Source organism: Peromyscus maniculatus, chromosome 9 (assembly GCF_049852395.1).
Source record: "Peromyscus maniculatus bairdii isolate BWxNUB_F1_BW_parent chromosome 9, HU_Pman_BW_mat_3.1, whole genome shotgun sequence".
Lineage (NCBI taxonomy): Eukaryota > Metazoa > Chordata > Mammalia > Rodentia > Cricetidae > Peromyscus > Peromyscus maniculatus.
This window is the reverse complement of record NC_134860.1, coordinates 93936591-93951669: the sequence shown is the minus strand read 5'-3', so window position 1 is coordinate 93951669 and position 15079 is coordinate 93936591. Positions and strand designations below refer to the sequence as shown.

At 35.8% G+C, this 15079-nt stretch overlaps 1 protein-coding gene across 1 annotated transcript in view; it reads left to right on the top strand.

Moving 5' to 3' along the window:
- The window catches only part of Klhl1 (kelch like family member 1), a 360467-nt gene that overhangs the window by 189148 nt on the left and 156240 nt on the right, over positions 1–15079 (top strand). Inside the window, exon 5 of the mRNA XM_006978014.4 lies at positions 2249–2461. Within this exon, the coding sequence (XP_006978076.1) occupies positions 2249–2461 (213 nt within the window). The remainder of the gene's footprint in view (positions 1–2248; positions 2462–15079) is intronic.

The window sequence follows — 15079 nt, the reverse complement described above, 5'->3', positions numbered from 1 at the left end:
GAATTTATTTATTTATTTATTTATTTATTTATTTATTTATTTATTTACTCACTCACTTACTTACTTACTTATACCTTGTGACAGGGTCTCATGCAACCAAGCCTAGTCTCATACTCACTGTGTAGCTGGGGTTGGTGCTGACTTCTTCTTCTTTTTTTCCTTTTTCGAGACAGGGTTTCTCTGTGTAGCTTTGCGCCTTTCCTGGAGCTCACTTGGGAGCCCATGCTGGCCTCGAAATCACAGAGATCCGCCTGCCTCTGCCTCCCGTGTGCTGGGATTAAAGGAGTGCACCACCACTGCCCGGCAGTGTTGACTTCTTGATCATCTAGGTTTCACCAACTAAATATTGGAACTGCAGATATGTACCACAACTACTGACTTCTTGCGTTAAATCTTGATTCATGAAAGGAACACAGGAAACAAAGTTAATGAATATCATTTAAAATACTAGAGTGAGTAAATGATGATATGTTAAATAATATGACAGAAGAAAGAATGGGTCATTTATCAACTGCAATGCAATCAAGGGAAGAAATTAATTACAATTAGAAGGCATCACACTGTAGAAACTAAAAGTTTAAGGAGTCCTTAAAAAGAAAACTTGAAGATGCCACACACATTTAAAATCATGTTGGCCTCATTATAGAAGATTTAACTCAGAAGCTCAAGGAGACACAGAGAGATTAATTGTGAGGAAAAAAAGCTAGATGAAAATAAATAGGAATTAAAATTAAATCATGATTAAGCCAAATTTGATGGCTACTGAGACCCAGAAAGTCAATTTTCTTCAGGAATGGAAATCTTGAAAGGTTTCCTATGCTTCAATAGATGGAAGGCAGGGCAGAAAGAGGTGTATTTGATCAAAACACATTATAATTTACAATTTCTCAAGCAACAACAGATAGTTCATATTTCTGTAGATGTAACCAACCATCTTACTAAATAAGAAACACAGAACCAATGAAAAGAGGAAAGCCAAGACATCAGAGCTAAGAGCCTTACCCATCTGCTACAGCTAGCCTCTTCAGCCAAGAGACCTACTTCCTGTGTTTTTGTCTTTATATAGACTTTCTGTTCTGCCTCCTCATTGGTTGTAAACCCAACCACATGACTGCCTCATCACTGCCTGTCTGTACAGACCTCCAGGTCTTCTATGGTTGGTATTATGATTAAAAGTGTGTGTGTCCAATGCTGGCTGTATCTTTGAACACATAGAAATCTACCTAGCTCTGCCTACCAAGTATTGGGATTAAAGGTGTGAGCCACCACGGCCCAGCTTTTGCTATGGCTCTAATAGCTCTGACCCCTAGGCAACTTTATTTATTAACATACAAATCACATTTTAGTACAAATAAAATATCACTATATATTTCTACCCTTAAAAAGTTCTATTTAATCTTTTCAAAACATTTCTTTAATTTCTTAGATTTCAATATAATTGTCAAATAATTGTTTAAAATAAAGCATCTAAGATCATACTATAGATTTCTAAATCAGAAGATGTAAGTAGAACCCCCAAATCTCATCTTCCCTTGTGTGGTCCACTGGTTAGGGACTGCTCTTTGAAATTACTATATTAACTCCAAGGTAAATCTTGCTCTGTGTCTATGATGTCAATATATTTGTAACTTGAATTAAATCAAGGACAAATTTTTACAATAAACAATAATTAAAAAAAAACTAATCAACAGCAACAGCAATCTATTAAACCAAAGAAATGGTCATGAGAAGAGGTAATTGTGAGAGAAAGAGGTGGATAGAGCCCATATGATTTTGTAACTTCTGTGGTTTCTCAGCTGTCTTTTTTTCTCCTTTCAAATAAACAACAAAGCTGCCTTGTTTTGTATTCCTCCCAGTAATTTTATTGCTATTTTCTGATTTGTGTATGTGTATTCAAACCTTTGAAGGTATAAAATGTTATTCTTTTCATATTTGCTAATTCTTACATAGCAGTACACTTGAAACTTGAACATTTAATCACTGAGTACATTCTTCCTGCATAACAAAGCTGTGCATTATAATCCTCCAGTTATTACAAGATCTGTGCTGTCTCAGATACATTTACACTTCAATTACAATTACAATGCTTTCTTCTTAACAGCTTCTTGTTTCTGAAGGATGAGTCTCAAGGATTATGTTATAATGAGAACAAAGGTTATTGACTGCTTTTCACATTTTTTCTCTGAAATGCTCTGCCAGCCACAAAGGAATGAAACAGAATTTATGCCAAGATCTTTTCTCCCCACAGGAAAACATAATGGAAGTAATCAGAAATCAAGAGTTTTTACTCCTTCCAGCTGAAGAGCTCCATAAACTACTGGCCAGTGATGATGTAAATGTTCCCGATGAAGAGACCATCTTCCATGCACTAATGATGTGGGTCAAGTATGACATGCAGCGGAGATGCAGTGACCTAAGTATGCTCCTTGCTTTCATAAGATTACCACTGCTTCCACCACAGGTAATTTTGTGTCTTGCTATTTCAATATGTACACTATACTAAAACTTCCTGTACTATAAGCAAGCATTACAACATAGTTTTAAATAATTTTCAGCATTCTAGGATTGTAATGAGGAGCTATATTCTAATTAAGAAAGAAGGCATAAAAATTATTAGTGAAGGATCATGGATCTAAATCTTAGCTACATATAGATTCATGCCTGCCTTTATCATTATAAGAAATTTTTATTTTGATACAGTTTTCACATGATAAAGTAAAATTGTACTGTATACACAAAAGGTTTGTGAAATCAATTAAATAACAAATGCACATGTATTACAGTGTGCATTATCTATTTTCTGTTTATTATCTACTTGTATGTGCTCTCTATAAAATTTAAGACCTGCATAACAAAAGGGAAACCATGGCTGGTACTGGAAACCTAGCCAACTACTTAGGGCTACTGAAGTCATGGATCTAGGAGGAGACCATTTAACCACCACTTTACTAAACCAGCATAACCCCTAATGGCATTCTAAATATTTGTTCTTATACTCTCCTTCAATTTGATCTATGATGCAATCAGGCGATAATTCCTTAGACAAAAAAAAAAAGATATATTATTTGTTTTCTCTTCTTTTTTTAATATAATAATTTAATTTACATATCAGCCACAGATTCCCTTGTCCTCCCCTTCCCGCCTTCCCCTGCCTTCCCCCCAGCCCACCCCCCATTCCCATCTCCTCCAGGGCAAAGACTCCCCTGGGGATTCAGTTCAACCTGGTAGATTCTGTCCAGGGAGGTCCATTTCCCTCCTCCCAGGCTGAGCCAAGTGTCCCTGCATAACCCCTAGGTTCCAAACAGCCAGCTCATGCACTGAGGACAGGACCCGGTCCCACTGCGTGGGGGCTTCCCAAACAGTTCAAGCTAATCAACTGTCTCAATCATCCAAAGGGCCTGATCCAGTTGGGGGCTCCTCAGCTATCGGTTCATAGTTCACGTGTTTTCATTCATTTGGCTATTTGTCCCTGTGCTTTTTCCAACCTTGGTCTCAACAATTCTCACTCATATAAACCCTCCTCTTTCTCGCCAGTTGGACTCCTGGAGCTCCACCTGGGGCCTGGCAGTGGATCTCTGCATCCGGTTCTCTCAATCATTGGATGAGATTTCTAGCATGACAGTTAGGGTGTTTGGCCATCCTATCAACAGAGTAGGTCAGTTCGGGCTGTCTCTTGACCATTGCCAGCAGTCTATTGTGGGGGTATCTTTGTGGATTTCTGGGGACCTCTCTAGCACTTTGCTTCTTCATATTCTTATGTGGTCATCATTTGTCATGGTCTCTTATTCCTTGTTCTCCCTCTCTGTTCTTGATCCAGCTGGGATCTCCAGCTTCCCTAAGCTCTCTTTCCCTTGAACCTTGCCCTTCATTAACTCCACTCACGTCCAGGTTGTTCGTGTAGATCGCATCCATTTCTCTGTCTTTGGGCGATCCCTGTGTCTTTATTGGGGTCCTGTTTTCTAGTTAGCCTCCCTGGAGTTGTGAGTAGCAGTCTAGTCATCTTTGTTTTACATCTAGTGTCCTCCTATGAGTGAGTATATACCATGTTTGTCTTTCTGAGTCTGGGTTACCTCACTCAGGATGATTTTTTTCTAGATCCATCCATTTGCCTGCAAACATCATGATGTCATTGTTTTTCTCTGCTGAGTAGTATTCCATTGTGTATATGTACCACATTGTATTTATCCATTCTTCAGTTGAAGGGCATCTAGGTTGTTTCCAGGTTCTGGCTATTACAAACAATGCTGATATGAACATAGCTGAGTGAGTGCCCTTGTATTCTTTATGTTTTTAAGGTTAATTGAATGACATTTCACAATTTGTAGTGGGATCCAATATAATATTAGGTTGTGGAAACTTGTAAAACTATTTATTAATTCAAATTATGGAATTTTTGTTCACTACAGATAAGGAAACAGAAAAATAGAATCACCACTCCACTTTATTGATGAGGACAAAGGATAGAGGGCAGAAAACAATAAGAATTTTATAAGTTGACATTACCTTGTGATAAATTCTATTTCACCAATTTTCAGCAAGAAATAGCAAAAATATTCTCTTACCTTTTCTCTTATTAGAATGTCATCTGTGAGACTCAGTACTTTAAAAACTCCAAGCCACAGAGTGGAAAGAAGCATAATCCTTTGAGTTAGATTTCATGGAGAAAAATCACTGCTTGTACCTGACCTCCCTATGATACATTGTCACAGCTTTGTAACATTACAAGACTTAACTATATACAGCATACTTAACCTAGTATAATTTCTGTGGTTGTCAAAAGGAAAATTCAAAATGCATTAGAAAACTAAAATATGTGAAACTTTATGTGCAAATACACTATCAAAAGAGACTAAAGGCTTTACCATTCATTCATCTCATTGACTTAGATCCAAACCATCAAAAAAAATCAGGAAGAGTGCAAGATAACTAGTTAAAATATAGGGAAAATAAGGAACTACGAACACACAATATGAACTCACAAGTATAAATTCCACAGTGAGTGGAAATTTTTGGTAGATTTTAAGATTGGAAAATTAAAAACTATTCCTATACCAAAAAAACTGGAAATCTATTGAAGCTTTAGAAACTACTGTCTTTTAATTGACTATTGATAGTAACTAAGAATTAAAATCAGGATCAATTGATTTATGGATGCTTCCACTCAACAAATTATAAGAGCTTGCTTTGACATAAAGCATTTTAAAGAAAAAGAGACAGATATGTAGGGAAGCCATGAAAATATTGTGATTCCCAGTGCTAGATTTTCCAAATCACATACTTTTACTAGGAATTCTCAAGGACAGTATTCCAGTAATGGCCATAAAAGCCAATGATGAAAGTTAACCAATGAAAGGTTGAAGGACATTAACCAGTGACACATGATAGACCAATTTGTTATCTTTTTCTTTTATCAAGCCATTTCCACTCTTTATTGAAATGTAGGGATCTTGAAGGTAAACTTGTATTTAAAATTTATTAGCAATATACTGGGCATTCTGGGTCTTTCTTGTAATCCCAATACTTAGAAGACAGAGACAAAAAATACTTCTTCACTGAGAGACATACTACTTAAATTTTAGGCTACCCCATTTATAATATGATATTATTTATTGGGGAAGAGGAGCAACATACTAGAGAAGTTTATGAATGTGTTTATGGTAGGGTACTGTATTCTCCTAGTATGTGATTTCTTCCTAACTTTCTAGCCTATTCTATTGACATCAGAAATCAATAAAGCTTTCTTACAAGATGTCTTATTTAAATTGATACATCAGAGCAGAGAAGAAATGGATCTTTTATCAGATTTTTAGTTCTCTGAATTACACATTATACATGGATTTATATTTTTCCTTTCACTTTCTTCTATTTTGTGTATATACATGAGAGCATGTGTTTGCATTCATCCATATACTACACCATGAGTGCAGAGGTCAAAGTTGGTTCTCTCTTCCCACATTGTCATTTCAGGGAAGCTAACACAGGTTGTATACTCAGTGACAAATGCCTGTACTTCCTGAGCTATATACATATCTTGAGCTCATATCATTTTGTTATTCCACAGATTTCTCCTACTTAGTGAAGCTGTATTTATTCATAATGAGAAATAAATATTTTTGTTTACTGTTGTTGCCTAAAGTCTTTCAATTATTATCAGTCCTGATATGCATAAACATATCATGTATATGTTTTCCTCACCTTTCAAATGAGAGAACTGTGTTAATAATTCAAGTATTATTTCTAGCAAGAAATGTTTAGGGCAAAATAGAACAATCTAGATATAAGAAAAACAGCATTAAATTACTGAAGTAAATGACTACCATGGCATTAAAATACTTCACACAACATGTTTCTAATAAAGAAAACACAGATATTAATTTTCAATACATGGTGAAGAGACAGAAATGAGTTCAATGGGGTCAAGTTTTTAAAAATCACACACCTAGTAGGATTCCTAGATTACCCAACACTCTGAAACAGACCTATCAGTAAGTCCTTGGTTCTCTAACATGGAAGACCAGAACAACTTTTTTAATATATCAATTTGAGAGCCCATCCAGAGATTAGAGATAACTGCATTAGTATCTTCAGTATTTCTACATAGTGTGTATTGATTTTATGTTTGAGAAAAGAGTATACTAAGGATGAGCATGCTATCTACCTTCTTACTCAGACCTACAGCTCAGGTGGTTCAGAGAGTATATGATGCTGGTCCTGTGCTTCTTCCACCAGAGGTAACATGAGATGTGAAGACATGAGGTAGCTCCATTTTTTACCATGTCCAAATTTGAAAAGATACTTCTATGCTATCTATGATTTCATAATCTGTATGGGTTTTCAAAGATTCATAAGAATCTCAGGCCTCTTTTTTTTTGCTAATACAATGGTCTGAAAGCATTATTTTTTTCTAGAAATTATGTATAGTGGTTTGTAAATGATTCCAGCCCAAAAGTTAACTATTCCTGATTATATTTCATGTGCATTTAAACTGTTACATGAGGTTTTATTAGGAATTAGGAATTAATTATTTTATCTATGTTGTGTGTTTCTACCTTAAGAATTGAAGACCTATAGAATTTCAAATACATGGTGTTAGGTGATTGAGATAAACTAGGCAATATAATTTAAAACTATTTTAATGATGACATAGAAGAAAGTTATTTGGATCACACAGCAAAAATTTGAGGTTAAGTATGAACAATGCTAGCCTTAAAATACTAGGTAATACTGAAACAATGGTAATTTTGTAAATAAAATTCTCTTTACTTGTTTCTATCACATTTTAACTCTTGATTTTGCTCTCTTAACCCATAGACAGACAGACAGACACACACACACACACACACTACACACACATATACCCAAAGGTACATATAATAATCATATAATATGTATAATGTATATAAATGTGGTTGTAAGATCTGTATGGCTTGCATAATTTTAAAATATATAATTATATAATGTTGAAAATATTAAATGAGAAAGTATGCATTTTGTAAGTAAATAGGAATTAGTTTAACGTACTTTAACAAATTGGTTAGAATTTGGTGTTACTGTGACATAGTTATGATATATGAAAATAGCTAGTATGGGTAAGTGGCAGAATAACATTTGAACAATTAAAAATAAGATGCTTCCAATTTTGGTGCAAGGGAAAACACCAAGGTAATAAAAAAAATAGGATATATAAAAAGCAATTTATTATGAATACAAATAAATATGAAGAAAATGTATGTTTTAGTAAAAGATAAATCACTCAATTTTGTGGTTACTTCTGTGATTAAGTATATCAAGTGCCTCAAAAATTCTATGCAGTGCTCATAAGGCAAAGACCGAAGAGACAATCACAGACACTGAGCTAGGTCCTCTGCATATATGCTAAGGTTGTGTACCTTGGTGTTCTAGTGGGACTCTTAACTATAGGAATGAGGTGTCTCTAACTCTTTTGCCTGCACTTGGGTCCCATTTACTCCTAGTGGGTTGGCTTGTCCAGCCTTGATATGAGGGTCTGTGTCTAGTCTTATTGTAACTTCTTATGCTGTGTTAGTTTGGTATTCCTGGGAGGCTGACTGTTTTCTGAAGGGAAAAAGAAGAGGAAGGGATCTTGGGGAGAGGTTGAGAGGGAATAGAAGTGGATGGAGGGGAAATTGTGCTTAGGATGTAATGTATGAAAGAAGAATAAATTAAAAAATAATAAAACAATTGCAGGATAGAAAAGCAGTCACACAGTGTACTTGGTGGCATAATCTGTAATCAGAGAAAATGAGACTGAAACCAACAAGAGCTACAGAGTAGACCCTATTTCAAATCAAAGTATCTCACACACACACACACACACACACACACACACACGCACACGCACACGCACATGCACACGCACACACACACACACACACATGCACACACACTAATAAAATCATTTACATATATTTCACAAATAAAGAAAGATTAATAGAAATATGATTAGTGACAAAAATGGTTTAGTTATACTAACAATATTCTTCTATATTCATAATACAATTGGCCATGAAACAGAAAATATTTTCTTATATTCTATGCTTTTAAGTTTTTATATTGCTAAGTGTATTGGATGCTTCTGTGTTTAGTCAGTTTTTATGTGCACAAAAGAAAATCCATTCTGATAATCTTTATTAATTATGAATGAAATCATGCCATTATAAAGTATGTTATGGTAATTTGGCATGGAGAATATAATGAGAATGCAAGCTTCCTGGAGACAATATGGCTTTTAAACAAGAACAATAATAGACTAAATAAGCTTCAGAAGCCAAAAAAGACATAGAAGGTCTCCAAAACTGCAATGTCTATTTTATGTGTTATGAAAAATACAATAGTTTATATTGAAATAAATTCGATTATTTTACTGAACAATAAGAAAGATCATAAGAAATGGCAGAGTGAAAGAAACAGATAATTGAGTTATCTTTTGAGAAAGAAATTATTGATTGCAAATAAGTTAACAGTTGCATAGAGCTGTTTTCATTATTTTCTTGAATACACTAAAGTTTAAAATTTTAACAAAATTACAAGAATATGGAAATTTAAGGCATTTTGCTGAATATATGATAATGAGACAAAGAGAAGTCTCTTTTTTATTTTTTTTATTATAATCTTTTCTAAAATAAAATGAGTGATCAGTTCGGTTTGTAATTAAAAAGTATACCTTGGTATCCTGGAACAATTTCTCAACTGATTTTATTTGCTTTCATAGAACACAACTTTACAATATGCACATAAATGTACATTCATGCCATGTACATTTGAAAGTTCAAACAGTGCTGGACGCTTAGGTCACAGCACAGCACCACCCCACATGCCCAAGGTCTTTACTTTGACTCTCAGTACCATGCAAGCATTAAAACACATATACAGAGGCTCATTTTTATGAAGACTTTGATTATTGGCTTGAAAATGAGGTTCTAGAGTCTAGAGAGGTAGCTTGGTGATAAAAGGCCATTACTCTTTCAGAGGACCTGGGTTCATATTCTAGCACCCACATGAAGTAAAAATCCTAAGTAAATGCCAAGAAAGTGACAAAGACCAAATCAAAAAAAATCCAGAATACATAAATTACAAAGGAAGACACACAGAGTAAGTTCCACACATGCAATTTATGTTTTCTTTAATTTTACCTTCAAAGGGTACTTACTCATAACCATGTAACTGTCCACATCTTTATCTGCAGTCACTGTCTAATGTATTTTACATCTAATTTTTTTACAAAGGGAAATGAAACATATGATTTTCAAAATTAGGACCTAAATAATCTCAATGACATCTTTCGAGGATTCTCAGCAGTTTTTGGTTTTGTTTTTCATAGTTGATTAATTACCAGTGCTAAGTCTTTCTACTTCCTGAGGTTGCAATGCTGCAGACCTCATCCCCAGTTCATGCATAGAGAATAGCATTTATTTCTGTTTCTGAATGCTATATTCAAGCCACCCATAAATTCTGAATTTTGATCTCTGCTTCTAAGATTTGTTAAAGATAGGTGTTTATGTCCATTTAACTACTAAAACTTCAGCTCTGCCACCATTAACCATCTGGAATTTCGTGCACTCAAAATGAGGTATTTCAGTCTCCTAAGACTTTTATTTTTGCCTGCACTACAGAGTGAGTTCCAGGAAAGGCACAAAGTTACACAGAGAAACCCTGTTTCGAAAAACAAACAAACAAACAAACAAAAAAGACTTTTATTTTCATTCTATTAACGATCCAACCAATCATCTAGTTTCTCATGTATAAATTTCAGAATTCTCCCAATTCTCCTGGCATGTTACTGAGCCCTCAGTCACTTCAGAAGTCTGTTTTGCTCTACCATACAACCGAATCTAAACATGATTCCTCGGTTTTGCTTTCTTACCACCCTTTCTTGGGACACATCATGACCCTTTTCCCATTGCACAAAGCAAAGGCCTTTACATATTAGTGTATGATCCTACTGCATCTTAGACAACCAAGACTTTCCACAGAAAAATCTGAAAGGAAGTTCATGCTGTAAATCAATTGATCTCAAACTTAATAGAGACTAAAATACTGAAAACTGTTGTTTAAAAGTCTTACATAATTACCCTAAGCTTACTCATTGATTTAATTTTTCTCCAATTCTCAATTTTCTGTAGCTGCACTGAAATTTTTGAGTAGGTAGAGAAAATAAAAGTATTCTTTCTATATTCCATTTATACTAGCTACCATAGTCAAATGACAAAATGCAAAGATCACACTTGTATTAAGTGTTAATATAAAGGCAATATGGAAAAGGGAACACACGTATGTGCATATTGATAAAATGAAAATTAATGATGAAAAGATGCCATGGATTTGAAAGATAGCAAGGAGTGGTAGGAGAAACTTTCATCTTGAGGAATTCATGAGGTAATATGATCCTAACTTGATGTGATTTACATAGTATACAGATTTATCAACATTTTTCTAATGTCTAAGGCTGTATCTATAACAGGAAATTTACTCCAAAATTTGTGGGAAAAACAGAGTCTATATCTAGTACCACTGTAGCTAGAGTTTTCCTGCTTTGCCCACAGTCAGGACAAATCTCTGTCACACGCCAATCCCACAGCCACTCAGACCCAACCAAGTAAACACAGAAACTTATATTGCTTACAAACTGTATGGCCGTGGCAGGCTTCTTGATAACTGTTCTTATAGCTTAAATTAATCCATTTCCATAAATCTATACCTTGCCATGTGGCTCGTGGCTTACCGCCGTCTTCACATGCTGCTTGTCATGGTGGCGGCTGGCAGTGTCTCCTTCTGCCTTCCTGTTCTTTCTTTTCTCCTCTCTGTTAGTCCTGACTATACTTCCTGCCTAGCCACTGGCCAATCAGTGTTTTATTTATTGACCAATCAGAGCAATTTGACATAAAGATCATCCCACAGCATACCACCACTACAAACAAATTTTAAAACCTGACTATGTTAAAAAAAATACATTTTTATTGTGTAGTAAATCAGCAAAACAAAATTCAGTCCAGGGAATGCAAATTAACTTAAAAGTTAAATTGTATAATAAGCATTTCTGTGCATATTAAAATATTATAGATAGCACTTAGCAAGAGGCCACACAGTGCAAGACCAATTACTTTTCTCAATTAAACTTTAACGGGAATTTAATATTTAATCATATATATTGTGTAGGGTTCGATTAAATTAAAATAGGATACAATCTTTTTTTTAAAATATATAAGAGAAATGGTGAAACATTTGTCATAAACCAAAATCCATTAGAGTGCTCTGCTAGGATTCTGGAAAGATGAATTGTTTCTTAAAATGACTTTGTATGTGCGCATGTACATGCATGTATATTTGTGAGCATGTGAATGTGTGTGATGCAATATGTGTATGTTTGTCAGTACAAGTGTGTGCACATGTATGAAATACAGAGGTTGACTTTAGGTATTTACCTCCATTTTTCTCTACCTTACTTATTGAGACGGGGTCTCTCAATGAATTTGGAGGTCAACAACTGCCCCTTTGCTGGTCAGTGAGCTCTAGGGGCCTCATTTCTATGCCTCTCCCTCTGCAGTGTTACAGATGGCAGGATCACACCATTTATTTTTACATGGGTGTCGAATATCAAAATGTGGTCTTCAAATTGTGCTGCAAACACTTTGCTGACTGAAGCATTTCTGCAGCCTACGAAATTAACATAAATAAATGACCAGAAAATGCCTCTGCATGGGGCAGATTTAGCATTATATATTCAGTAAGAAATAAAGCTTAAGCATGGGCATACATGCAGATCTAGTTATCAACAGGGAATATTTGCAATAAAAGAAAATTTTCTTTAACAAGTTTAAATAAGGAAGGTTTGAAAAAAAAAACTAACTCGAAAGAACACAGAAGCAGCCCTATACCATGATGGAAAACAGTTGCTTCCATCCCAACCCCAGGGTTCATATGGAGGCTTCCTGGAAACAGGTACAGCTAATGTTAAATATGGGACACTAGCCACAGAGTGGGAAGGGCAGGTTACAGAAAGCCACACAGATGGCAGGGACCTGGAGAGAGGGTACACCTAAGTGAGGTAACAAGACCTTTAAGGATGGACCAGTATTCCCACTGACAGAACTTCCAATAGAATCTGTTGGCAAAAGACATGTTTAAATGGGTTAGATTCACTTTCTTAGATAGTCAGTTGGTCAGTGTTTCAAGAGCTTAGCCTGGAAAACATATGTAGTCCAGGCTGGTCTGAAGCTTATGAAATTCCTTCCTCAGCATATTCCTTCCATTATAGTCCCTAGTGTATTTATTGTTCACAACCTAATGATAGCAGTGTTTTAATTTATATAAACTAAACTGAGTATCAAAAGAGCAAGAACATTAATGAGTATCACAAGAGTTAGGAATGCACCATTTTATTATAACTAAATGGACAATGGTTACAGGTGGCCCAAATAAAAGATGTTATTTAAAGAATAGTCAAAAGTAAAACATTTATTTATAACTTTGCCATATTTTAAAATTTTTACTGGATAAATGTTGTCAAATAAAAATTCTAAAAATAAAAATAAGTGTTACTCATGAGACGTAAAAGAAGAAGTAGAAATTATTTAGAGAAGAAAGGAACTATGAAGAGATAAAGGGGATGGGAAGGACAGTGGTGGGGGGGAAGAGTTAGAGAAAATTAAAATGTCTTAGGCCAATGGAAATATCATAAAGAAAACCAGTGTTTTATATGCTAACAAAAATAATAAAACATATTGCAGATAATAATCCATAAAGTAAAAATATATGATTGTATTTTCTAATGTATACTCATTTAGTGATTCCTATATATATACATCAATTTTGTACTTCAATCCTGAAATAGTAGAGGATATCTCCATGTGATTAATTTGAAATTAATAGCAACAACTCCAGATTTGCTATTATCAGATTGCAGTTGACGTATAAAGATTGGAAACAGATTCAAATTTATAACTTCAGGTTAATTAACCACTAAAATATTTGAAACAGATTTTGAAATGCTAATTCTTTCTCTCTCTCTTTTTAGAAATCCTTCCCTCATTTATTACATCTTCACTAAAGTTTCCCCTCTCTTCATTCTTCCCTGCCCCCTCTCCTCCAGATCCACTCCTCCTCCATTTCCCTCCAGTAAAGATCAGGCCTCCAGGGACATCAATTGAACACATCATAAAAAAGTTACAATAAGACTAGGCACAAACACTCATATCAAAATTGGACCAGGTAATGCAGTAGAAAAAAAATGGTCCTAAGAGCTGTAAATGAGTCAGGGACTGTCTTAGTTAGGGTTAGGCTACTGTTACAAGGAAAATATCCAATTGTGGTGGCTCCCTTACACTTCCAGAGGTTCAGTCCATTATCATCATGGTAGGTGCATGGTGGAGTAAGGCAGAGATGGTGCTGGATCCACCTTGATACACAGGCCAGAGGAAGTTGACTGACATACTGGGTGTTATCCTGAGCATAGGAAACCTTACAGCCTACCCCCACAGTGACAAACTTTCTCCAACCAGGCCATACCGACTCCAACAAAACCACAACTCCTAATAGTTCCACTCCCTATGAGATTGCACAGAATAATGATATTCAAACTACCATAGAGACACTCCCCATTCTCACTGTTAGGAGTCCCACAAGAACACCAAGCTACACAACCATAACATATATGCAGAGGACCTAGGGTACAGCCATGCGGGCTCCATCATTCTCACTTCAATCTCTGTGAACCCCATGAACCCCACTTAGTTGATTCTGCGGGCCACGATCTCTTGGTTTCCTTGAAATCTCTAGTTCCTAAAATCCCTCCTATCACTCTTCTGTGGGGTTGCACTGGCTCCCCCTAATGTTTGTCTCTGGATCTCTGCATCTGCTCCCATCAGTTTTTGTATAGCTCCATTCTGATGTCAACCTGACTAAGCACAGATCTACAAGTACAGCAGAACATCAGTAGTCATCACTTCATTGATTTTTTTTTCAGTTGCAGTTGGCTTTATCCTGGGTCTCTAGGCTATCCAGACTCTGATTATTGGCCATTCTAGAGGAAACATGGCCTTCCTTTCTTGGAAAGGGTCTCAAATTCTGAAAGTCATTGGTTGGCCACTCCCATAAGTTCTGTGCCTCCATTACCCCAGAACATCTTGCAGAAGGGCAGATTATAGGTTGAAGGTTTTGTGGCTGAGTAGCTGCCACAGTCCCACAGATGGAAGCCTTGCTTGGTTACAGAAGGATGGCTGGTTCAGGCTCTATATGCCTCATTACTAGGAAACTTTGCTAGTTCACTCTCATAGATTCCAGGGAGTTCCAACTGAACTAGGTTTCCACACCACTCCCCTAATGCACCCCAATTATAGTCATCTCTCCCAGTAATCTCTCCCTCTATCCCTCCCCTCAACCTCTACCTGATTGTTCCTGTTTCCATCCCCACCTGCCCCGAGTCTACCTGCAAAATCTACTCTACTTTCCCTTCCCAGGGAGATCCCCCTTGAGCCCTCCTTGCCACTTACCCTCTCTGGGTCTGTGGAGATACTAATTCCTAAAGAACATGTTAAAGTCTATACAAGTAAGATTTAAAATAATT